Source organism: Somniosus microcephalus, chromosome 14 (genome assembly GCF_052327205.1).
Source record: "Somniosus microcephalus isolate GS21.2 chromosome 14, FLI_Smic_1.0, whole genome shotgun sequence".
NCBI classification, from domain to species: domain Eukaryota; kingdom Metazoa; phylum Chordata; class Chondrichthyes; order Squaliformes; family Somniosidae; genus Somniosus; species Somniosus microcephalus.
In genome coordinates, this window is record NC_141000.1 from 79,038,514 (window position 1) to 79,065,418 (window position 26,905).

The 26,905-nt window shown below is 42.9% G+C and overlaps 1 protein-coding gene across 1 annotated transcript in view; it reads left to right on the top strand.

Annotated features, from left to right (window-relative positions):
- The window catches only part of LOC147107599 (prostaglandin F2 receptor negative regulator-like), a 66,471-nt gene extending 39,842 nt beyond the window's left edge, over window positions 1-26,629 (top strand). The window contains exons 2-9 of the mRNA XM_086006759.1: window positions 1,259-1,624; window positions 5,228-5,653; window positions 7,383-7,769; window positions 12,131-12,553; window positions 13,080-13,493; window positions 17,344-17,451; window positions 20,357-20,659; window positions 22,870-26,629. Coding sequence (XP_085862885.1) covers window positions 1,259-1,624; window positions 5,228-5,653; window positions 7,383-7,769; window positions 12,131-12,553; window positions 13,080-13,493; window positions 17,344-17,451; window positions 20,357-20,659; window positions 22,870-23,033 — 2,591 coding nt within the window. The 3' untranslated portion in view covers window positions 23,034-26,629. The remainder of the gene's footprint in view (window positions 1-1,258; window positions 1,625-5,227; window positions 5,654-7,382; window positions 7,770-12,130; window positions 12,554-13,079; window positions 13,494-17,343; window positions 17,452-20,356; window positions 20,660-22,869) is intronic.
- The last annotated feature ends 276 nt before the right edge of the window (window positions 26,630-26,905 follow it).

Genomic DNA, 26,905 nt, shown 5'->3' on the forward strand with positions numbered 1-26,905 from the left:
CAGACGTTTCTCCCCGAAATGCGCTTCTCCACTATTCGATTCACGAAAATGGCGCCTCGCTGTCTGGCTCCTCATTCAAATGCATTGAATGACGTGAAGTTGCTGCCTTTGTGCGGTAGATACCAACTAAACTAGCCACAGAAGGCTAAGTCTTATCTATTTCAGTTCCCTTTTAACAACGTGATGAGTCTTAGTTATTGCCAGTCAACCTCTGGCACTGAAAATGAACTATTACAAGTGTGGAGTCTCATTCCTTCAGGTTTTAATTGTTGTTGGATATCTTAATGTCAAATTTTAAATTACTTTTTTTTTTACTTTTCCCATTTGTCTCTCTTTGCTCTCTCTCAATCCAATCTTTTTCTCTTTCTGCACCTGATTTGACATTGAATTCACCCACTCTAATTTATACTTCCTTCTGAGTCCCTGTGCTGTTAACTTCACAATCCTTCAATCTGGTTAAGGAGATGCACAGTTGCTTGCCCTGTTTACTCGGGTCCCAGGTGCCTGGTTTCCCTCACCACATCATCAGTTCGCACTTTTGGCAACTTGTGGTGCAAAATAGCATCACGATTAAACGGGCAAGGCTAACTAACGGCAGATGCTGTTAGATGCCCTCTCGCAGCAAATTTCAGCCCATTGTATCTCTGTTTTTGGAATAGTTTCACTGGTGCCATGTTGCTCAAATGGCCATTATTCACGTGTAAGCCTAGATAATGCTCAGAAGGGATAAAGTACACATGCATACACCATATGAATGAGTATTGAGATCACATGCAGAACAAAAGTGCCTATTACTTAATTTCCCAGTTAGCCACATGTGACTAGTGGCTGATGTATTCGACAACACTGGTTTATTGCATCCACTTCTATCCTGAATTGTGCCTGGAGAAACCAATGGCTCAAAATTTAAAATGTTGGCCATGATGGGAAGTGATACTTTGTGAAATAAGTATATTGTGGTAATAGCAACTCCAGTGCCAGTAAATGCCTTTTTAAAATAAATTTCTCGTGCCTCTTAACAGCTATCTTGTCATTCACTAGATGAGCCACAGATTGCCTAAAGCAGTTCGATTTCAATCAATCGAAACCATATCCTAGTAAAGTATAGCTAGCTATGTTTGCTTGTTTGCAAGCATTTATAGACTTCATGTTGGCATGGATATGGGGAGTTCTCCTCTTACTCAATATTCTACATCTCGGTTGAAGTATATTGTGGTAATAGCATTTTTGTTTGTTTTTTCTCTTCTGTTTCTTGCAGGACTGAGTTCAGGACGTATTGTGAAAGTCCCAACAGGTCCTCTGTACCGTGTGGTAGGAACGCCAGTCAGCATTCCCTGTAACGTCAGTGATTATCAAGGGCCGCATGAACAAAACTTCGATTGGATTGTGACTCGTGCACTCCAACGGTCACAGATAACCAGCACACTGGAACCTGGATTTTCAAATGCTGAATACAAGGAGAAAATCCAGAAAAAAGAGATTTGGGTGGAGAGACTCAGTGACAGTTCTGTTGAGCTGCACTTCAAGAGTGCCCAACTTGAGGATGACGGGGAATATCAATGCCAGACACCTAGCACGGACGAAAATAGTTATGGAAATTATGAAGCCAGTGTGATTTTGAAGGGCAAGTTTTGCAAAGGATGCGTTAAATGCTGTTAAATTTAATTCATTTTAAGTGGGTGCTTGTGTTGCATGACATTGATAATCCTACTTGTATCTATTTTCATTATACTATATACTTTTTTTCCCAATTTTCTCCCTCCTCCCCTAAAAATTGTTGACTGATCGTGGGGTATGATTTCTGTGGGAGATGGCAGCTTACTGGTATCTTGCCCAAGTGGCTGTCTTTAATGTGAAAGTCTTGACCATAAGCGATAGTAGGCTGTTCAACTGTGGGGGCATCACAGCTGAGCCTACTGCTGTTTTTACTTGTCTTTCATGTGCAGACATCCTTTCCAATGTCAGTCCCTGGCTAGTGATCAGGAAGAGGAGCACTGGGGGCCTTATTTTCCCCTCTCTAGCCAAATGTACTGTTGTCAATTGTAGTGTCCCTACTACTGCCCTGGCTGGATCAGTTAAATTAGCATGGTCCAGAAATTGAACTTCATACCTTCCTGGCCTGCATGCACCCATATATTGAATTTACTTCATCCAAGTATAGTTTTTGTGTTATAAAAACAGAAAATGCTGTAAATACGCAGCAGATCAGGCAGCATCTGTGGAGAGAGAAACAGAGTTAATGTTTCAGGTCGATGACCCTTCGAAGGGTCATCGACCTGAAACGTTAACTCTGTTTCTCCCTCCACAGATGCTGCCTGACCACCTGCGTATTTACAGCATTTTTATTTCAGATTTCCAGCATCCACAGTATTTTGCTTTTGTAATAGTTTTTATGTTGCTCTTCTGGTGTTTTTGTTTTATATTTTAGTTAGACTTGGGAAATCTGACCATTAAATAAGCCAGTGTCACATGCCTTCACCCTGCCTCTGGGTTAAAAGGTTGTGACCAACGCCATATTCAGCACGTCATGCCTTTCACAGTGTCACTTGCTACTTATCAATTGAGGTTAGCCTCTGAATGGATCAGGTGAACATGCAGCCTGCTCATCTATTAAATAAATAAATCAATCAATCAATCTTTCTGGCTTTTGTGCAGAGGCCAGATTTTCGCAGCATTCTCATTTGGATATATATTGTCATTCCTCCTTCAGCACTGGGTCAAAATCCTGGAATTCCTTATCTACTCTTTGTGAGAGCGCCATCACCACAAGGACTGCAACAGTTTAAGGAGCAGGCCCACCACCACAACACTAGGGCAACTAGATGAGATAATAAATGCTGCCTTGCCCATGTTGCCCACCCCCACCTACCCCATCATTCTTCTATTTCCTGCCTTGTGCCTAAATCCTTACCTGCTTGAGACCTAGCTTTTTCTTAGGCCCCCTCATCACGTTGGAGGGAGTCACTGGGTACTATCTTGAGACACAGCAGCATCTTCAGTTATCACTCCTGGTAACCCATTAGTGTTGGGCATTGGCTTTATTGGCCTAATCGTCAATTGGAGAACAGATCGAATAGTCTTGGAAGACCTGAACTATGGTGCTGTTGAGGTTGTTTTGCAAGGAGTCAGTAGAAGTAATTCATGACTGTCAGTCCTCCTCCGGGGGTCTTATAGCTGCAAATCTCTTGGACAGCCACAAGCTTTTGGGTGGTCTGCATTGCTTCACATATTTCCTTCATTGGGTGTTGCTGATGTGGGTTGTGGACTTCTCTAACTTATCCACCATCTGAAGCACACTCATGGAAACCATTTCCACTGCTTGCATGAGTTCAATACTTTTATTAAAAAAAATTCATATGAATATTCAGCACTTGCGATTCAGGCCCTGAGATGCCTCAGCAGAGGGCAGTTGTTTCTTTGCCCTCAGGTCAGATGCAGCTGTCATCTCACCTTGTGCCTCCTGCTCACTGGTGCTCTGTGTACCACCCTGTGATGTTCATAGTTGCTTCATTGTCGCTGGGTCAAAATCCTGGAACTTCCTCCCTAACAGCACTCTGGGAGTACTTTCACCTCACAGACTGCAGCGGTTCAAGAAGGCAGCTCACTACCACCTTAAGTGCAATTAGGGATGGGCAATAAATGCTGGCTTGCCAGCGATGCCCACGTCCCAGGAACAAAAAAAAAAATTCCTCAGTCTCAGCTTAACATCTTATCTGAAAGACTGCACCTTTAACATTGCAATACTCCCTCAGTACTGCAGTCAAGTGTCAGCTCAGATTATCTGTCCTGGAGTGGGGTTTGAACCCACAACCTTCTGACTCCGGTGAGTACGTTACCACTGAACCAATGCTGATACTTCATCTTCCATCCCAAAACTTTAAAGCCAATCCCTGAGCTGAATATAAAATATTAATCTCAATCAGAATGCTGTCAAATTTTAATTGTATACTTCAATAATTATTTTGTCTTGTATGATTACACTTTCTATTTTGAAACTATTTGGAATAACTAGTTTGCATTTTCTCTTCCGCTTGCCTCTTATGCCATCAGACATATGATAGGGTTTTGATTCTTTAGGGTGTCAGTGTTGTAATTTGAATAGAATGGCAATTCATGGAAGTTGCAAAGAATCCAATAACAAGATGGTTCAAAAGAATGTCAGAATTTGTGATTAATCAGTAATGAGGGCTTCTGCCTGCATTGTCTGGGGAAATTAACTGTTGCTCTTCAATAGTGTGCACTATGAACAGGGGTGGGGATGATGCAACAACTTGGGTTAGTATCGTGCCTTTAAGGGACGGGTAAGAAGAAAGCCTCCTTCAGCAAGTGCATAGCTGAATTTTAGTTGTCAGAGGTTTCATTTTAATAACTGAATGAATTGTTAAGTATTTCTGTCTTGTAATGTTGTCTCACAGTTGCTGATGCCAGGCTTTGTTGACACATGTCAGTTTTGGAATTCTAAAGAATCTGTCTGATATCTTTCCAAATGCAGTCTAGGTCCCGGGAAGCTGCCAGTTCTTATAATCATTGTAGCTGTGTTGAATGGGTCATTGTAAGTGAGTTCAGAAGTGTGTAATCAATGAAGTTTGTAAAGTGTTGGTAGAAGCTTGGTGTTTCAGTCTCTACCTTCCAGGGTGTAAAGTACAAAAGTAAAGAGGTGGCGCTAAACTTGGAACAGATCAATGGTTAGGCCTCAAGTTAAAATATTCTGTCCTGTTTTAAGTACCTTACTTTAGGAGAGATGTAACAGCCGAGAGAGTGCAGAGATTCACACTAAGATGATGCCAGCTGTCGGACGTTTTAGCTATAAAGAGTGACTAGAGAAACGGAGCCTCTCTTTAGGCCAAGAAGCGATCTGACAGTGAAACTTGTGGGTGGGGTGGGGTTGATGAGATAAATAGAGAGAAACTATTTCCACTGGTCAGTGAATTGGGAACACGAAGACAAATTTAAGTGTTGCCAGAAAAAACAGGAGTGGCGAGGATTTTTCTTGTGCATTAACTTGATAGGGCATGAAATGCCTTATTAGAAACACTGGTTTTACATTTACACAGAAATAAAATTAGAACTGAAACTTGTGTCGCAGCTGACAGTTCAAGGGTATACAACAGAAGGTGTTACTGAAAGACTCCCAGTAAAAATGCTGATTCTACACTTTTATAACTATTCCTTGAAGCTTCCCCGTGTTCTGGTTTTGTTAGTAATCCTGTTCTATTCTTTCAAACAGTGATCCCAGATGGACTGACTGTGTTATCTGGAAAATCCAGAAGTGTGAAGTCTGCCAATTACACTGAAGGGAAGCCACTAGAACTTCAGTGTGTCGCAACGACCACATCGTCTGTATCCACCCATCTCTCTGTCACATGGCAGTTAAAACAAAATGGCGGTGTGACTAAGGAGGACATTCTGTCATTCACTGAAGATAACCGGTTTCAGCCCGGTGGATCATACAAAAATAGGTATCAGAGTGGTGATATTCGAATGGGCATGGAAAAAAATGGCATCTTCAAATTGATTATTGCCCACTTGCGGCCGGAGGATGACGGTGTTTACTCATGTGTAGCAGCAGTATGGGTCAAAGAAGATGGCTCCAACTGGAAAAAAATCCAAGAAAAAAATACAGACATTGCAACGATCAAAATACAGCAGTTAGGTATGTTCTATTCGCAGCAAATCAGAATAGGTTTAATCTTCATGCAAATATTGCTGAATAACCATTCCCCACTTTCCTGGGTAGACCGGTGGTTTGGATGGTGTTGCTAGCATAGGTGGTCAAATTTAATATTTAATCTCCGCAAGCTGCTCAACATTTGGAGAAGAATATTTTGGTGAATGCAAATTGTAAAATTGTGTTTTTATTATTTTTGTTTTTGTTCTCACTTTATTCACCCCCTGTATTAGCTAAGCAGCATCTCAAGTGCATCAGGTCAGAAATAAAACGAACAATACTAGGTTGTATGGCAAGTGGTGTAGAATATAAAATTCGAGATGTAATGAATCTATATAAAACCTTAGTAAGGTTACAGTTTGGGGCTCCACACCATAAGAAGAATGTTGAGGAAATAGAGTGTCCAGTGACGTTTAACTTGTGGTTAACAATGTGGTTGACTCTTGCTTAACTGCCCTCTGAAATGGCCTAACAAGCCACTAACAAACTGCTACGAAAAACAATAAAAAGAATGAAACCAGATAGGCCACTCTGCACCGGCTACGGATACGGCAACGGCACACCCAGCCCAGTCGACCCTGCAAAGTCCTCCTCACCAACATCTGGGGACTTGTGCCAAAATTGGGAGAGCTGTCCCACAGACTAGTCAAGCAACAGCCTGACATAGTCATACTCACAGAATCATACCTTTCAGTCAATGTCCCAGTCTCTTCCATTGCCATCCCTGGGTATTTCCTGTCCCACCGGCAGGACAGACCCACCAGGGGTGGCGGCACAGTGGTGTACAGTCGGAAAGGAATGGCCCTGGGAGTCCTCAACATTGACTCCGGACCCCTTCCACCTAGAAGGACAAGGGCAGCAGGCGCATGGGAACACCACCCCCTCCAAGTCACACACCATCCTGACTTAGAAATATATCGCCGATCCTTCATCGTCGCTGGGTCAAAATCCTGGAACTTCCTCCCTAACAGCACTGTGGGAGTAGCTTCACCACACAGACTGCAGCAGTTCAAGAAGGCGGCTCACCACCACCTTCTCGAGGGCAATTAGGGATGGGCAATAAATGCTGGCCTTGCCAGTGACGCCCACGTCCCATAAACTAATTTTTTTTTTAAAACTTGGATGCTGCCAGGTATGAGGAAATAGAAATACGAAGACATAGATGATTGGATGATTTGATGAGTGGGTTTAAAATTATGAAGATATGGGACAGAATCGGTAGAAATAGGCTGCTTCCAATGGTTAAAGGATCTAGAACAAGGGGATATAGACAAGATTAAATGTAAAAGAATTAGGTCAGTGAGCAGGAAAATGTTTCACGGAGGGCGGTGAGGCTGTGGCAGGTACCACTGGAGTTGGAGATTGAAGCAGAGACCGTGGTCGGGAAATTCCTCTGAGCTGCTCAGAGGTAATTCCTGGCCAATGTCAACATTTAAAAATAACTGATAGACGGTTGAAGGAGAGGGATATTGGAACAGGGTGGCCACATGGAATTACTGCTGATGTGGAGGATATGTAATGGTAATAGAATTCTAACTTAAATATACCATGTTTCCTTGAGACTGAGCTTAATAACATGATAAGGCACCTCCTGCATAATCTCATCCATCTGCTGCAACATTCTTGGGACAGAATGGGCAAGTTCAAATAACTGTTGAGGTTTGGAATATTCTTGGGAGAAACTTTAATAAAGAATATAATTTCTATATTACAGCCCAGACCCTAAAGGTCTCTACAATCGGAGGGAGCCTCACTTTGAACAAAGGTGACGAGATTGATCTCATCTGCAGTGTAACAGGAGTTGAAGACATGATCGCGGTTGAAGTCAGCTGGTATTTCAGCACATCTCCAGCAATTGATACTCCGAACGAGAAAGCTCTAGTGCACATGAATCATGCAGGAGTCGTGAACAATTCGGCTTTTGTCACGTTGAGCAGGATTAGTGGCAGCGACTACAGACTGAGAGTGCAACAAAGTGATGAAACAGACAGTGGCTATTACTACTGTGCAGCCTCAGTCTGGATTCAGTATACCAGTGAGATGTGGCACGAAGCAGCAGAGAGAAGGTCCAATCCGGTCGGTATCACTGTTAGTCTTCTAGGTAATTTGATTCTTCAGTAATTTGATTCTTCAGTGTTTTACAAGTGCTAGAGTAATGGGTGATTTATACCCAATGGTACATGTGAAGTGAGAGAGCATTTGCCTGGAATGTCTTTATGTTCCATTACATTTGCTAATGACACCTTGACACATGTATTGCTTTGTACAGTGTTAAAATGGAATTGATCCTAATTAATTATTTATAGAAAGCTAACTTAAATTAGCTGTCTTTTTGCAAAGAATGGTGGTTGCAAGCAGGTTTGCTCTACTACACAGTGTAATTTAACTTGAAGCTGGTGCAGAGAAAAGGGCATTCCAACAGTATCCTGAACTCTTGAAGGAAGAGACCCTTTGAATAATGGACATCCTACATACTAATGGACCTAAGGCTGTAGCTGGTCAGATGCCATGTTCATGTTGCTGGGTCACAGATTCCAGCTGCACAGTTGGTGGATATTCAAGTCAGCTGGCCTACATTGTGGTGGCTTCTGGAATTTGTTTGATACAGATATCAATCAGACTGAACTCTGGGTGTGGAAACATGCAATGATTATCAGCAACAACTTGCATCTATATAGCACTGTTGACTTGGAAAAACATCCCAAAATGCTTACTAGGCTTAAGAATGATGCTGCACCAAAGAGACGGGGAATGTATGAGGGTTTCAGTGACAGATGGGCTGAGATAGGGGCGGAGAGGTCACAGCAGTGGAAGTTGGCAGTGTTTGTGATGGAGAGGAAAAGGGGTCGGAAGCTCATCTTGGGGTCAAACAGGAGACACAGGTTCTAAGCGGACTGGTTCATCCTGAGACAACGGCCAGGGATCTCTGCCAACCATATGTTCTACTATGTACCCTTTGCTTCTCCACCTCTGACTTTGTGCTTTTTTTCTCCTCACTCTTTTTAATATAGGTGGTGATCCGTTAATCAGAATGCACCTACCCTCTCAAACCCTACCTAAACCACCTCACTTGGCCACTTTAATCGCTGTGTTCAAAAGCCTCTTTAAAAACCTAACTCTTCAACTGTACTTTGTTGTCCCTTTCCCCCACCACCCTCAATGTCTCCCATCCGCATTCAGTGTCCTCTTTCTCCTCATTAACTGCATTGAGACGTTCTCTTGGGCACTGTAGAAAAGCAAGTTTTTGATGTATCTGTTTTGTTTGAAAATGATCCGAGTCTGTTTTTAACAGATCATGAGATCTCTGTTTGAATGAAAGGTACAATAATGATTGGAAGATCTTGAGAGACTTCCTCTTGGGCTTTCAAAGTACAAGACACAAGGACGAGAAAGTCTTGAGGGCAACCCAATCTGAGAAACTGAAATCAAATCCATTGGAAAATCTCTAAATCTACCTCAGTTTTTTGGAGGAAGATTTTATATTAAATATACCTACTTCCAGGATTTGTTTACCTTGTATTCTTTCTGTGTACAGTAAAGACATGTTACAAATTGGTACTTTATTAGCAGCTTTTTACCACCCGATGTCTCTGTGTCCAATTGCTGCCACATTTGTAGAATGCCAGTGTTCAACAGCCTTTCCTTAACCTGACCATTTAATTAATTTCAAAGCGTCTCCCCCTTACCTTCTAATGGTCATATTGTGCCCTGCGGAATTGATCCAAAAAAAATTACCCTTTTGAGTGATCGCAAATCCTATATTTTAATGGGTTTCAACCAGTCGAAAGCAGCATATTATCATCTGGAAACACAAAACTGCCAACAATTTCTCCCAGTTAATGGCTGCTACAAAGTGAAGAGAAAATGTAAATGCTGAATTGTTTTCATTGTGTAGGTAGATGTGCTAAAAATGAATTGAGGAGTGGTCCAGAAATTAGTAATGTAACATCGTGATGAGTTACTGATGGATGTTTTTCTGGGGCAGCACGGTGGCATAGTGGTTAGCACTGTTGCCTCACAGCGCCAGGGACCTGGGTTCGAATCCGGCCTCGGGTGACTGTCTGTGTGGAGTTTGCACATTCTCCCCGTGTTTGCGTGGGTTTCCTCCGGGTGCTCCGGTTTCCTCCCACAGTCCAAAGATGTGCGGGTTAGGTTGATTGGCTATGATAAATTGACCCTTAGTGTTAGGGGGATTAAATACGTGGGGTTACGGGGATCGGGTGGGATATGTGTCGGTGCAGGCTCGATGGGCCGAAATGGCCTCTATCTGCATTGTGGGGTTTCTGTGATTGTGATTCTCAGAAGTTGTAATTATGGGTCTAGCACAACTTCTAACAACTTTTTAATGAACCAACCTTTTTGAGAGTTCATGCTTAATATTCCACATATAGTAGAACACTAATGCATTTTAACTGTTAATGTCTAAAGTAGTCCTCCAGCATAAAGCTCTAGAATCTGGGGGTGAATTTACATTGTGGCTTTGCAATTCTACCAGGTTTTTCCTAATCATCAAGGCCCTAGAGAAATGGCATGACTGGCTGAAAACACTCTCTTGGGGGGGGCCCACTAATCTCCCATTAAAATTACAGGAGGAGAGAGGGAGAACCCCTGCCGAATTTCCACACCTTTAAGTTCAGTATTGGTGCAGAGTACTTGTGACTTTGCTCTAGCGCTAAACTTTCAAGCCCCAATTTTTTTAATCCCCCATGCCCAATGAGAACGGGTGGTTAAAATGTTTGCAGAGGCGTATTAACCTGATCCGCGATGGCCTAGTGCTGCATGCCATTTTAACAGACTCGTTCTTGGCGAGCCAGCGAGGCACTCTCACCAGGCGGGTGTGAGCCACATTGAAATCGAAAAGTTGGGCTCTGATGACGTCATTCAGGTCTCGATTGTATTTTAATTCTTGGGAGCGATGTTCTGTGCCCGGTGCCAGGAGCACTGGGCGCAAAGTAGCAGGAAGCCCAGAAGGCAGCCAATGTGGCAAGTGCATTTAAAAAAAATTTGGTTTGGTTCTGGACCAGGAGGAATACAGGTGCTCCTCCGGGTCTCCCAAGGAAACCTATATCCCTGTGCCTACAACCCTGACCACAATCAAATGCCCGCCCCGCACTTACCTGACTGCTGGGGAAGGTTCCCACAGGTCCCCAGTCGAGGCCTACTACTGCGCTTGCCCGGCTCCCGCCTGGTGGGTTCGGCTGGCGGTTGGGCCTGCTATATTTAAATGAGCTTTGGGAGTTAAAATGGCTTAACCCTCACCCCCAGTTAAAGCCGGGGCTTTATAGTGTAAATCAGGTAACATGCTCTCCTCCAGGGAGATTCTCGTACCTTTTTACTGTGGTGCCTGATCAGGCATTGATTCCATTTCATGCAACTTCGCACTAACTGCAGTATCAGCAGGAGAGCTTAAAAGACAAAAGGGATGATGGTGCAAGGCAAAAAGAGATGGTAATGGGACAAGTTATGAAACAAAAGATGAATAGATGAGGTGTAACTGGCAATGGCAGAATCATCAACAGCTGCCATGAGAGAAAACAATAAATAAATAAATAGGGGCTGAGGTTACAGTCTGAAATTGTTGAACTCTATGTTGAGTCCAGAAGGCTGTAAAGTGCCTAATCCGTATGCATGACCCCGAGCTTCCGGTCACCTGTCGCTTTAATTCTCCGCTCCACTCCCACCCTGATCTCTCGTCCTCAGCCTCTTGCACTGTTCCAACGAAGCTCCATGTAAGCTCGAGGAACAGCACCTTATCTTTCGATTAGGCACTTTACAGCCTTCTGGACTCAACATCAAATTCAACAATTTCAGTCAATAACCTCGGCTCCTATTTTTTTTCCTTTTTCACTTTTTTCTTTCATGGCAGCGGTTGATCATTCTGCCATTGCCATTTACACCTCCATCCAGAGTCATGTTTTGTTTCTTAACTTGTCCTATTACCATCTCTTTTTGCCTTGCACCATCATCCTGTTTGTCTTTTGCCTTCCAGCCCATCACAGATCTTCCCTTTGTTGTTTCCTCCCCTTCTCCCTTTCCCTGCCCCTACACTTGCTTAAAAACCTGTTGCATCTCCAACTTTTTCCAATTCTGAGGAAGGGCCATCGACCTGAAACTTTATCTCTCCACATTGCTGCCTGACCTGCTGAGTGTTTCCAGCATTTTCTGTTATTATCTTTGAAACTCTTGACGGTTTATTTAGAGTTTTCTTGTGTAAGTGTCACTATATATGTAACTGCAAACAAGTCTGGAGACCCAGACCATGGTATAAAAATACTATTCTAAGTGAGATGTTCTTGTGACAGGATCTTTGTGTGCTTAACCTGTTTATGAAAATCCACAAACTTTTTAATTTTTTTTAAATAGTTACCTATACGATCACTTGCAAGTAAATTGAACTATATCAGTTAGTGTTCATTTTGAGGTCAGTGTTTGAGATAATCTTTGTTCTAATCAAATCTACAGATCCTACATACGCTGTTCAGCTAAACTCCATGAAGGTACCTAGTTCCTCGGGGGAGTCGGCAGAGCTCGAGTGCCGTGTGTTGGATTTACAAAATGCAGATGATGTGAAGCTGGCTGTGACCTGGTATTTCAACCCAAAAGGGCAGGATGGAGTTGCCAAAGTGAATGTCCCTATAGCAACAATGGATCAGGATTGGACACTAAAATTGGACGATAAGTATAATGGGCGAGCAGAAAAGGGAGAGATTATTTTTCTGAAGCCTGAGCTACATGCTTTCAAGTTTCAGATGCAGCATGCTCTTGTCTCTGACAGAGGAGAATATTTTTGCAATGTTTCTGCCTGGATTAAACAACGAGGTGATGCATGGTTGAAAAAACAAGAAATCTCTTCACTGGCCATTGATGTATTCTGGAAAACGGAAGGTAAAATGTTCCTACAGTTTCTGCAAGGTCTCTTTTTTTTTAAAATCCAGTGTTTTGCTGTTTTTTCTTTAAAAACGGAGAACAAAATTGAAATTCTTGGTCAACACTTGTAAATGCTGTTGCAGACAAGGTGGTACTGTTTGAGGAGCTTTTCTTGGTGTGAAAATTATTTTCATGATTTGTTGAAATGGGTTAACATGGGCCAGATTTTTTTTTTCCCCCCCTCCTTTTCCATGCCACCAATTCCTAGGGAGGTGCCTGGCCTCTACTCATTCTCCATGATCTCGTGGCTTAGATTGGGAGAACAAGGTGTGGGTTACTGTTGGCACTAATTCACATCCTACCTTTTCAGTGTACACTATGCCCTTCTCTCTCTCTCTCTCTCTCTCTCTCTCAATAATTTATGACTAAGGTTAGTGTGTAATATGCAACATGTATGATGCCTTTAGATCATAGCAGCTGCTGGTTTAGGATTGCGATGAACCTGTCTTTCATTGCATTTAATGGTGTTTCCTTCATTTCTTAGACCCAAGCCTAAGTATTACAGCGACAGAGGAGAAACCAGTATCTACAAGAGGCAACACTTTTGAGATGACCTGTAGTGTTTCTGCAGAGCATATTGAAGTTCCTCATTACTCTGTGGTTATAGCAATGAATGAGCCAGCCTTTACTGATGCAAAAGACAGCAAAAAGCTTATTTCATTGACTCGAGACTCCGTGGTCAAATTGGAGCGGTGGGACATCAAGGACCGATCAGAGGATGTTGTTCTAGAGAAAGTCGGTGATGAGGAATTCCGTTTCCGGATGTACAGGACCCAATTTTCCGATGAAGGATCGTATTACTGTATTGTCCAGGCATGGGTTCCAGATACAAATGGGGGCTGGTCTGAAGCCATTGCAAACTCGTCCAACTCTGTAGCTGTCGCCTTTAAAACAGCAGGTGGGTCCTGAATTTAATTAACCAATTGACAGCCATTAACAGATGAAATGGTGGTGCGCACATCTTAATCATTCAGATGTGATTCTACAGAAGACTGCTAACCTTGTAATAAAATTTAATTTGTTAATGAGTGGATGGTTTGATTGTAGTTTAGAATCTGGAAGTCTTGTAAACTCGGGTACAGTAGTATGGGTAGATTATAAAAGGAGGGAGGAAAATAATGAAGATTGACCTGGGCACTTTGCATCTCCACATAGCGGGCTCAATTGGTAAACTGGCAGTGGCTTAGGAGCAGCTTACCTGGTCTTCTTTTGATGAGGAAATCATGGGCAATGTAATATGGAAGACCTACACAGGGAGTGATAATATGAAAATAGTTTTGTTTTTTAATCAAAACTCATCATACTGAATGGATCTTAATTTAAAAGGAATGAGATTTTGCAAATATGAAGCAATTAAGTGTGTGTGTGTATATAGTAACTAAGGGAACATTTTTCCATAACTCATTAGCTGCTTAATCTTTTTGCAGTAGTGTCCCAGCTATTTAACTTTGTGCATATCATGGCACCCTACGGGGCCAAGTAAAGTTTAAACTCGTTCCAATTAATTTGCATACATTTCAAGTTACTGCAATAACCAACATCGATGTTCCAATTTCAGACTTGTGCCTCTTGGGTGTAAAAGATTCCATAGCTTTCTTCAAACAAGAGCATGGGATTTCGGCCAGTGTCCCGGCTAATATATATCCCTCCACCAACACCACTAAAACTGATTATTTGGTTATTTATCTCATTGCTGTTGTGGGAGCTTGTGGACAAATTGCTTGCTGTGTTTCCCTACATTACAACTGTGACTTCAGCCTATGACGTACTTTTGAGGTGCAAGTCCCGAAGACAGGATATAAATTAAAGTTTCTTCTTCCCTGCCTCAAAAATTCAACCGACAAAATTGAAAAATAAACTCAAATAGAACGGAGTTGCCAGGGCCATGCTGCATATGGCCCATGGACTATAAAGACATCAGTCTTTTATAGTGTGTGCATATATAGAATCTGGATTTTTATTTGAGTTATATGGAAATTGTAGCGTAGATTGGCTAATTGCGGCCCCCATTTATCCAAATTCCACCAGGGGTCCCAGTATTGCCACTTGGAAAATCTTTACCTCCCATGTTTAGTCCTTTTTGAGGAGTTGGAGAATTCCATATGTTATGGAAAACATCCTATTGTTGATTATCCATTGGCCCCTTTAAGGAGCTCCGTGTGGCTTTGGGGGTGTAGTGTTGACCTTTCTTTGGTGGGTTGAGAAAGATAGTAATGATGCACAGTAGAGATTTGATCTGAAGTGGCTTGCTATGGGTCTTCAACCCTAATGTGCAGATTCAATTCAATTTTATTTGCCATATGTAACCAGCACAAGTACAATTACAATGGAATGCTTACTCCCCGTAGGGACGCGTCGGCTATTCATACAGCGCTGCGTTCAGAAAGTCAGTACAATGGCTTCCAGTGGCAGTGGGAGCACGATGTCCCTCAGCCGCTCTGTCCTCCTAGTCACCGCGGCCTCCTCCTAACTGTTGCCGGCTCCAAGTGGTGGCCTGCTTTCCCACTCATGATCCGACCTCTGGCCACCATGCCCGGCTCCCCCCCCTCCCAGTCGGACTGCGAGCTGCCGGCCGACGTGCTGCAGCGGGAAGTCATTGCTGCTGCTGCTCGCTGCGCTGCCTCCGCCAGACTCGCCGAACACATCGTCTGGATGTGAATGCTCCGGTCGCCGCGGCCTCCTCCTCACCATCGCCGGCTCCACGGTCCGACGGCCCGGGGCCTGCTTCTCCCTCTCACGGTTCGGCCTCTGGCCGCCATGCTCTGCTCCCCTCCTCCCAGCCGGAATGCCTTCCCGCCGAGGAGCTGCTGGCCGACGTGCTCCAGCGGGTCGTTGTGGCTGCTGCTTGCCGCGCTGCCTCTGCCCGACTCGCCGAACACTTCGCTCCGGTTGCGGGAGCGAGCGGCGAGAGCTGACCGCCCGAAGCAGGGAGAGCGCGCTCAGCACCGGACCGTCTCGGCCGCCATCTTGCACAGATACTAGTTTACTTTTGTTGCAACTTTACAAGTAATTTTCATCTAAACTTTTGGCATTACCAGAATGTATTGCTCAATTCTGGAGCCTAATTATGGCTGTTATTGGTTTTTATGGTTTTTTCCCCCATTCTTCTTTTTTTTTTTTAAAAAGAAGCATTTTTCTGCCCACTCCCCCACACTTTTTTTTTCATTCTTCTCATTCCACGCCCCCCCCCCCCCCCCCCCGCCCTTTTATTTTGCCTGGATTTGAAATGCAAATGTTCCATTTGTATTTTCAGAAACCCATGCAATCTCTTCCCCTACATTCAGCTGTGTAAAATAACCATGTTTCTTTGATATGCATCAAACTTGACTCTTTCCTGATTAAAAATTTGAATTTAAAAAAAAAACTTTAAAATTAATTCCCAGAAAACATTTTCAAAAACAAAAATGTGGAACTCTTGCGTATAATCGAAAGTCCTAATGGGGCTTCTGTGTGAATAAAACTTGTGAAACAAACCGTAGTATTTTAATGAAATAATAATAATGAGATGGGTGAGGTGGTTCAGTTGAGAATGATTGGCATGTCAAGTGTTAAACGCAGTGCAGTTGACCTTTAACCTGCTTGTACACAAATTTTACTTGCATTTAAGAGTGCCCTAAAATAAACAGTCAAAAGATAACTAATAACCTGTAAATGATTAATCTAGTTCCACTTTACCAGGATTTTCAGTGTGCGGTGATGAAACCTATAATATAATCTATAAATTGGGATTTGATTTTGAAACTAACTGTTCCTGCAATAATTAATGGAAAGACTATAATTACTGGTGCTTGTCCTATTCGGTGTGCTTCAGGTTCCAAAGCCACCTGAGTTTTGGTTCATGTGACCATGCTCTATTCTGACATTTCAGCTCTACATTACTATTTTTAGGTTCTCTGCTCATCAATGCACATAGTTTCAGTTTTGGCAGTCCAACTAACTTTTTAATAGGTGAATATTCTGCCCAGTGAAATTCTTGTTAGCATGTCATTTAATACAGAGACTTAATGGATATGCTGTTTTAATCAGGCTGCAGCCACTACACCTGAAAGGGCACAAGTTGTGCTTTTTTCTAGAGCTGCATTAGGGCTGTATATGTGTGGTTTACCATGGTGCTATCAAGTTCAATTTGTCACTGATTCAAATGAGGTTGCTTTCACTTCACCACCTCTGGGAGCTTTTAATTTAGCCCAGATGGAGGAAATAAAAATCTTCTGATACAGGACTAGATAGATTTGTGTGTCAGAATACTGCTATGGCACCACCTGTGACACCAAGTTATACAGATCGGTTCCAGGTTCAATTTCCAGTCTGTTCTGAGTTAGCCACTGGATTGGGCTTAGCTGCAAGGCCCTCCATAGTTGAGTAGCTTTCTGACCAGCCCCATCCAAAATTATCAATGAAGAAAAGACACTTTAATGAAGTGTTGGAGGCCAGCCAGTGCCAACAGAACTGTATGCCAGCAAAAGTCCGTGCCTTCAGGGCAAGATGGGAGAAAAAATATTTTATTTTTAAAAATAAAAAATTAGCATTTCACTTCTGTGACCTGGGTTCAATGCTGCCCAGCCACAGGGAGTGAATGTTCCCTCTTATTTTCTGGCTGTTAAGCTCATAAGTTATATATGTAAAGCATTTTCTATCCGCCTTTTAATAAGTGCAGTTCCAAAGTTTAAAACTGCATTAAGTTTAATACGGAGTACAATAAAATAAGCCATTGCTTGTCTATTAACTTGTCTCCTCTTGCTCTGCAGCTCCCCGGTTTAATGTGACTTTGCAGTCTGAGAAGCCTCAAGTATACCAAGGCGAGACTGTGGAGATGAGCTGCATTGTTGACCTGTCTGAGATACCTAACAACTCAGGTAATTTAGAAAAGTTGTCGCAGGTCTATCATGGGTGCATACTATTTTCTCAAAAATGGGTTCTTCTACAGGGCTCTTGGCTTCAAACTGTCATCCTGCCCTCGCACCTTTCCCCTAGGTGCGTCTGTCATTGCAGTGCCAACCCGATCGACCGCAGCGGGCGACCCAATTGACATAATTATCAGGTAGTTTACAGGCACTTAAGAGCCTTTTTACACTTACTTTTTAAACTTCCCTGCATGGCCACAGGACTCGCACAGCTCGGGAACCACGTCTGTTGATGTGAGGCGGGAATTCTGTGGCCATTGCTTCAGTTGATTACTTGACCGCATCAGATATACAGTAAAAGCTCCAACCTGACAGATGATCACTTTCCTCAGGCAGAAGCTGTTGCTCAGTCCATTTCCAGCACAGATTCTGCAGGCTGCAAGTGTTTCTAGCAAAGTCTCCATCCAGTGTCACCTCATTGAAAGAAAACTCTCATCATTGACATAATGCTTCTGTCGTCTGTACGTCACCTGCCATCTATTCCATTAACATGGGTACCGTTTTATACTGTCTCGCCTTGGTCCTCAGAATCGGACCACGATCAGCCACACCAACAACACCAACCTTCTCCGCAATCACCTGATGCTGCACAGGACACAGGGCATTAGCACCCGACCACATTGCTGCTGGGAGGCCAGTGATGGCCTCATCATGGCCAGATTTAGTAAACTTTGCGCTGTACACCCATATGGCTGCCATAATGATGTGCCAGATTGGCACCACCCCACACCAGCACCATAAAGGATCCCTGCAATGACCAAGCCATTCCTTTCACACATCACCATTGTGGGAGGTACCGTTATGTCTCACCATTCACTGCAATTCTGTAAGCCACTTCCAAAGGTGCACACAAATCTGTCCAAGACCGGAAAGTGTAGAAAAATAAAGATTTTTATGTTTGACGCCACATTAACAGAAACTTTACATAAACATTGGATAAAACACCCAAGTGGCTACCCTTGTGTATTGTTAGTTGGTATGATTGCACTAGGATGAGGGTGAGTGTGAGGGCTGGCTAGTGAGATGGGGAAGTGATAATGTAGATAGAGAGGGATGGGTGGAGATGCAAGGTAAGTTGGTGCGAGTAAGGATGTGCAGGAGTAGGGTAGGGAAGGTAGAGTGATGAGAGGCACAGCAGGATACATTTGAGTGTGTCTAATGAGATCATTGACACGTTTGTGGCATTGCACCCTGGTCTTCCTGACGACAACCCTGCTTGTGACCACCTCTGCAATCTGCAGCCAGGCTGTCTTGGTGTCCTGGGGAGGTCTCTTCCACCCATTGGAAGGGAAGAGGACCTCCCTGCGTGCTGTGACACCCTCCATAAGCATATCGAGGGAGTCATCAGAGAACCTGGGTGCAACCCTCTGCCTCTGTGCAGTCATTCAGTGTTTGTAGCTCTCCAATGCTGCCGTGCACTGGCCGCACTGTTAGATTAAACTTCAAATGTAATGTGGCCATGGTCCCGGCTGAAAACTCATCATGAGTGACATCACCATCTAATTGGGCTGGGCAACACGCTGGGTGCACTTAATAGGCCCCATTAAGGTAAGTTCACTTTCAACAGCGAGATGGAGCCAGCAGCAGGGTCGTGACCCACCACCGACACCGCCCGCACCAGACCCACCCAGGTAGGCAAAATTCCGGCCAAGGAGTCTGTTTTGGAGCCATTTAAGGTCCACTCATTTATTTAAACCTGGATTAGCTATCAGAGATTCTTTATAACGTGCTAATTATTAATTACTGCCAATGCATCACTCTGGCACTGAAAATTAACTATTACAATTGTGGAGGTACTTTCAGGTTTTCATTGTTGGATATTTTGAAAATGTGAAATTTAAAATAACAAAACACATTTTTACTTTTCCTTTGCCTGCATGTCTCTTTCTACCTCTTTTTTTCCCTCTCTTTATTTCTCTTTCTGTACCTGATTGACATTGAGTTCACCCACTCTAATTTACACTTCTTCATCCTGCCTCCTGTTTATTTCTCAATCTTTCAGTCTGATTGGTTAAGGAGATATCCCGTTGCTTTCCCTGTTCACTCAGGTCCCAGATGCCCAGTTTCCCTCACTGCGACATTATCAGCTCACGCTTTCAGCAACTTGCAACGCAAAATATTGCCAAGATTAAACGGAGTTGGAGTCTCGCTAATGGCAGACGCCGTTCGATTCGGACCTACTGCAAATTGTGGCCCAATACATTGCAGTGCAAGACCCACCTTTCACCAGAAAGTTCTATTACTGTGACTCCTTATGCATTGGTGCTGTTCTAGTATTAAAATATGAAACTACACCCACCCTTAACCTAGTGTCCCTTGAAGCCAGTGCATTTTATCATGAAGTGTTGGTGAAAAGCATTTTATGCGCATGACTTAGTTTTCTTGGCCTCCTCCTCCTTGTAGGGAAGTACCACCTCTTCTTGACCTGTCTGCCAGCATAACAGACTAATCTCTATCTCCCTCTATCTTCCTCCCCCCCCTCCCCCACCCCAGTGTGGGCATAGATCTATCCTCCGCTACTCCCTAATTCCCTGAACTCCTGCACTGATTGTAAATCAAATGGGTTGGTTTAATCATTAAGGATTACTCTAATCCTTTGGGTACTGACAGCCTTTTTATCTTTCAAAATATACCCAAAACTTATTTGATACAACCTAAAAAATTAGTTTTCTAACATGAAATAAGCTGTACAATATTTCTCCAAATCCTGGTGCTTTTATGACAGATGAGGGGCAAGGTTTACATTTTGGTGCAGGGAAGGTACTGCGGCTCTTGACAGAGTTGAATTGAATTTAAATACATGCATGATTGTAATGGATTATTCATTAATCCAAATTTGACTTGCTGATCTGTCTAGATGTCTTGTATGAGGTAGAATGGTTCTTGATCCAACCGTTCGCCATTAACCCAACCCAAAGTCCTCTCGTGTCGGTAGATCAGAGGTCAGTGGTGACACATCAGAAAAACGTTAGCACCAGCAGCATCAGCGTTGAACGAGTCAGCATGCACGAATTCCGTCTACGAGCACACTGTTCTGAGAAGGATGTTGCCGGGAATTATTTCTGCAAAGTAACACCGTGGATAAAATCCGAGACTGGAATGTGGCAGAAAATGGCGCCCCAGCAATCCGATTTACTTTCTATATTCGTTGATATTTCAGGTTAGTTTTGATTTGCTCATAAAGGAGATTCCATTGAACAAAACAAGTGCATTGTTCTTGGATATGGTTAGGGCTTCTTTCCAGTTTTCCTGGGAATTTTTCATTTATTTTTTAAATGAAATCCAAGTTAAAACATTTATTTTGCTGGTTATGTTGATTTGTTAGAAAGTTATGCAATATTATTTGAAGCAAATTAAACAATTTTTTTTCTGACTTTCATTTGGGTACTGGAAATGAGAGATCCCATTCTATATAAGATTATATGTCCATGTTCACACTGACCAAGGTGCACAGCAACAAAGTGAGATTCTCAATTGGGGAAGTCAAACTGGCAAGTCGAAAAATGCATTGCAGTTGTGAATGTCAGAAAATTGATTTTAGAGGGTGAACAGCCAGAGGTCGTTGTCCATATCGGTACCAACGACATAGGCAGAAAGAGGGATGAGATCCTGCAGGCAGTTTTTTAGGGAGCTAGGAGAGAGATTAAAAAGCAGGACCTCAAAGGTAGTAATCTCTGGATTACTCCCGGTGCCACGTGCTAGTGAGTACAGGAATAGGAAGATAGGACAGATGAATGCATGGCTGGAGAGATGGTGCAGGAGGGAGGGCTTTAGATTCCTGAGGCATTGGGACCGTTTCTGGGGAAGGTGGGACCTGTACAAGCCGGACAAATTACACCTCAACAGAGCCGGGACCAATATTCCCGCGGAGAGGTTTGTTAGTGCTGTTGGGGAGGGTTTAAACTAGCTTGGCAGGGGGATGGGCACCAGCACATAAGAGTAGAAAAGAGGAATAAGGTGAATAAAAGTGAGTGTGTTGGATAGTACTAGAAAAGATAGTACTAGAGGTGGTAGTAGTACCATATTAGATAGGAGAAGACTACAAAAAATTCAAAAATGGGTTTAGAATGCATGTACGTAAACGCACAAAGTTTGGTGAATAAGATTGGTGAGCTACAAGCACAATTAGCCGTGTGGCAATATGATGTTGTGGCAGTAACAGAAATGTAGCTTAAAAACGGTGAGGACTGGGCACTTAATATTTAAGGGTACAAGGTGTTCAGAAAAGATAGGGAAGGAAAAAAGGGAAGTGGGGTGGCAGTGCTGATTAAGGAAGACATTGTAGTGTTGGAAAGGGAGGATGTTCTTGAGGGGACAAGGACAGAATCCATTTGGTTAGAGTTGAGGAGCAAAAAGGGTATGATCACACTATTGGGGGTATACTATAAGCCTCCAAATAGTGAGAGGGAGGTGGAGGAGCAAATTTGCAGGGATATGCAAGAGCTACAGAGTGGTGATGTTGGGGGACTTTAATTACCCAAATATCGATTGCGATAATGCTAGGGGAAAGGAGGGGGAGGAATTTCTGAAATGTGTTCAGGAGAATTTCCTTGACCAGTATGTTCTTGGCCCAACTAGGAAGGCGGCACTGCTGGTGCTGGGGAATGAGGTGGGCCAGGTCGACCAAGTGTCTGTGGGAGAACACTTGGGTACGAGTGATCATCGTATCATAAGATTTAGATTAGCAATGGAGAGGAGCAAGGAACAATCTAGGGAGGACCAGACCATGCTAGAAAATCAGGAATGCATGCTTATAAAGGAAACTGCAAAATTTTCCTCTAATTTAAATTTTGGAAAATTGAGTGGTTCTTTTACAGGAATGTGTTCCAACTTCCAACTTCCAACCCACCCAATGTTCTGGAAATCATTGTGCCCAGGCAATCCAGTGCATCAGGTGGATTCAGTCTATTGCGATGGTAACAGCCTGAAGGCTGTTGAGCAGTGTTGTCAGGAGATGGTTTCTATGACAACACAGTAATTGCTCATATCTCGTAAAAGTAAATGTGTAATAAAAGCTGGTTTGATACGTGGCTTAGATTCTCACCGCTGTGACACAACACTGATACTGAGCTGAGAAACAGAAGATAAGGGGACATTATCACATTATCCTCACATTTATAGCATATAACCAACAAAGTTTCTCAGTGATTTTGTATTAAAGAACAAGGGAATGTGAGTTAATCAGGCAGCTGAGAGGAGTGAATTAAAGGGCGGCTCAAAAAATACAATTCAGAAAATCAGGACAAATCAGGTGCTAGAATAGAAAATGAGTATTTGCGTAATGCAGTAAGGAATACAAGACCAGAAGAATATATACTAACTGAGCTTGTTTTTTTTTCTCTGCCTTCCTCTTTCTTTCCTCCCCTCTAGTGCTAGATTCCTTTAAGATGCCTTTGTTATACGGGATTGGCAGTGCCTTATTAATTGGAATTCTCGCCTGTGCAATCGGATACTGTGCTTCTCGATACTGTTCTGGGGAGAAACCTGCAACAAGATATGAGCAACATAGGTTAATCCCGATGAGCACGGACTAAGATGATCTCCTCTTGCGGTGTTGCAGGAGTGGCCATTGGATGAACTACAGAAACTACCTACACTCTGCAATTTGGAGAGGAAAGAAGCAGATGTTGAGGAGGTGTCTGATATCTTTAGAATTTTACCATGTGCAATGATGACTTTTTTTAAAAATTACAATGTTCAGATTTTTGAGCGGGGTAAAATCTCTTTGGGAATGACTAATTTTGTGAATTATTTTTTAAGTTCAGTAAGTGATACTGTGGCGATACTGCCAGTGTTTCTCAACATCTGCCCATTTCTGTTTGTAGAGTAGACCTGGCTCCAGCCACATTTCCTTGGTCTCTGCTGGTCAGTCACCATTATTGTGGTTTCCAATTATTGGTGGTGGGGTGGGGGGTATAAACTGTCACCATTCTCCTGGATGGTAATGTGGATGGGGGTTTGTTCTGCGAATGCGAGTTCAAAATTATAGTGAAATATTATAAAATTAGTTCGGGCAGAGTGCCAAGTTCCACCAGCTTGCTTTCAAAAGGCTGAAGCCAATAGAATGAACAGAATGTTTAACACTGTTCTGGAATAGATTTTCATTTGGACGAAAGGAGACGAGCGCTTTCACTGCCATGGATTAAAAGGGGCTGTAACGGAAGAGATATCTTTTTTGGGTGTTTGCAGGGAGGGGCAGAGGTTCCATTATAAATGTTGAATTCCCAGGACACTAATGAGAGAGAATAATAAATTGTGCAACTTTTTATTGCTGCCTTTGAGCATGCACGGATTGAAATCTACACTAGAGAATATCGCTCCTGACATAGCCCTCTCCGGTACAGTGCGTTTCAAGCCGATCTTGGTATGCAGCACCTGGTTTTACGTCAATACAGCTCGCTGTGTAAATTAAGCTGATTGCAATTAGATGCAGTTCTAAACAAAATGCAGTCGAAATTGGTGGCTGATTGCACAGATGCCAGGCCAGCAGCAGATACATTGGGGCAAGTAATTTAGTGTGGTGTGGCATCACGTGACAAATCACATGATTTTCTATGCTTCTTGCACGCGGCACAATTTGTTCTTTGAAGTATTAAATTTTTTTCCCTTTTAAAAGTCCAGAGGCAGTGGAAAGGCTGGTTTCTGAGCAATTCGGAATAATTTGCTGTGAAGGTGGTGTATCTGCCAGTCCTGGGCTTGTGCGTTAATACTCCTACTGGAGAGAGGAACCGAATGAGGAATCTGATTGACTACCTCTTCCTCCCATTTTGCACACCGAAAGGGCGATTGGAGAGGACCATGGTGCTCTTTCCCTCCTCTAACTGGCCTGAATTAGGCGACACTGCGGTGAAGAAATGAAATTGGGTGAGGAGCACCACCATGGATTTTCCTCCCACCCTAACTGGGAAGGCAACTGGCTGCCCCTTCACCACCTCGTCACATTAATGATGATGGAGAGGTGAAGTCCAGGAAACCCACTCAATTTCGCTGCCTTCTATCGCTACAGACGCTAATCCTAGGGACTGCCAGGAGAGGGGTGACTGATGGATTCTGGGGCAGCAGTGTAAGGCCTGTTGCAGCTGCTTTTTGGAGGGAGTGGCCCCAGTAGTGAAAACCTCTCCTCCTCTTTGGGCCCCGTAATGTTGCCGACTGCAGCGCTGCTGCATCATCATTGTCCTCCAGCAGTGGCAGGCTCCCTTTTGCTGGCAGGAATCCCTCCCCTGCATCGGTAAACAGCTCCATCCCGTTAAAATGGAAGTCCAGCCTCAGGCAGTTAACCCACCCTGGAGGAAAATCCAGGCCTGAATGTTTGGTTTGTGGAACAGTACAATGACCACACACTGCTGATCTCTCACTTGCAGGAGAAGTGATGCATGATGGCTAAAAACCTCGATGGGAGAAAGGCTAAAACAAACAATCTAGTACAACTCCTGTCTTCTATTTATCTCCAGCACATGCTAAGGAGCAGAGCATTTCTTTCTGATCGGGGTGTGTATGCTATTTTTTGTTCCGTACAGATTAGTGAACGAGCCAAGTGCCAACATCGCTTAGTGGGACTTATTACCATAGTACTACTAAAAGTTTTTTCAAGTTTTTAATCTGAATGACTGAAATACACTTTACTAAAAATTAGGATTTTTAAATTGATTTTGCTTAGAATTTTGTTTTAAAGTAGTGGCTTTTATATGATGGCACTTAAATGTATACATTGAATAACTCAAATCACAACCACTGACTGGGTTCCAGTTGTTCACTCAGTCAATTTCTCTTTTTAAATATTTTTTTTCACCAAGGGAATTGTAACTCTCTTCCTACAGGCCCTTGGAAGTGTGTACCAGACTTGCACTGGCAATACAGTTGTTGACTGACCTGTGTATTCAAGCATTTCCCATTGTTATTTCAGATTGCCAAATTGTGCAGTTTTTTTTTTAAATATTTTGTGTCAAATAATCAATTATTTAGGTGATGGAATGCACCAGCCAGCCATCTTGAATACACCACTGTTGGAATTAGCCCTGTGAGGGATGTTGCTGGTCCTGGAATATTGTATGTACCGGAACTGAATTCCAAGGCAGGTGTTTGATGAGACATTCAGATGTGCTTCCCCAAATTTCTTTTGTCTGGAACATGAGCCATTTTGCAGTGGCTTTGCTGCTGACACTCGAATGTGACACAAATATGATGCTTTCTGTCTTTAATGAGGAGGCAGCATTTTAAATCCTTCAAGATGACCAATCCATGAAACACAACCTGCTTAGGAAAGACCCAGGAGAACTGTGATTGCATCTTAGTGTGTATGATGAATGGATGGTGATTGGTGCACAGTGAGTGGAGTGGAACGTGTTCATCCAGCTTGAACCATCGCTACGCTCCTTATTTCGGATGCCACTTACAGAAGTTTACCCTGTGGTGGTTTAGATTTCACACTAGTTGTGGTAGGTAGTAGTGTTAGAAAAGATCCTGTGCCATGCCCACTAGTGCACACATTTCTGAGGGGGGTGGGGGGATTAAGCTTTTTACTTCACAATTGCTAAATTTTTAATTTTAAAATCTCTCTCTCTCTCTCTCTCTCTCTCTCTCTCTCTTATCTCTCTCTCTCTCTCTCATATCCCTATGCTTTGCTGTGTAATTTCCTGTCTGGGTACACAGCTTGGATCGTGGGTAGGAAACCCACTGATACCACATACTGGTGTTCGATTTCAAAAACCACTCATTTTCCTGTACCTGTATCAATTCTTGAAATACTATTTCTGCTCTTAAAAGGGTGTAACATATTCCCTTCAGGCTACTGATTTGCTGAGTGTTATTTTGGACTTTGAATATGTTTAGGAAATCTCGAAGTGAGAGATGTATATTCTTCTGCCTATTGCTTTGCACATTTGGATTAACCGAGACATGTCACTGAGTGTAAAATCAAAAAGACAAATTGTTAAACTAAAATGCATAAAACATGCAAACTCTTAAGAACAGTTCAAGTTTTTTTTTAATATGTTTAAATTCCCTTCTTCTGTATAAAGTTACTTAAGTGTTTCTTAACTGTAAGTTGCATTTTTTTCCCAAATGTATGTATACAACGCAAGCTTTGTGTTAAGTATTTTGTTAATTAAAGTTTGCTCATGGTTTGTATTCATATGATTGCTGAATGTTTCTAGAAAGTTTTCATTCCTTATTAGTTCATCTCTGTGGCATTGCTTTGAGACAAATGTGCCTATCTTCCAGTAACTGGCTCTCTGTCTTCCATTCTCTCTCATTATTTCTATTCTCTCTTTCTCATTGTTTCTCATGTGCAAAATGGGGGCGAAAAGGTTCAATTTGGCACGGCTATCTCCTGCTCCCCAAGGCTGCCTGAGATACGTCCGACACCATATTGACACTGGGCCTGCTCCACTTTCTTTGGTTCCTTCAG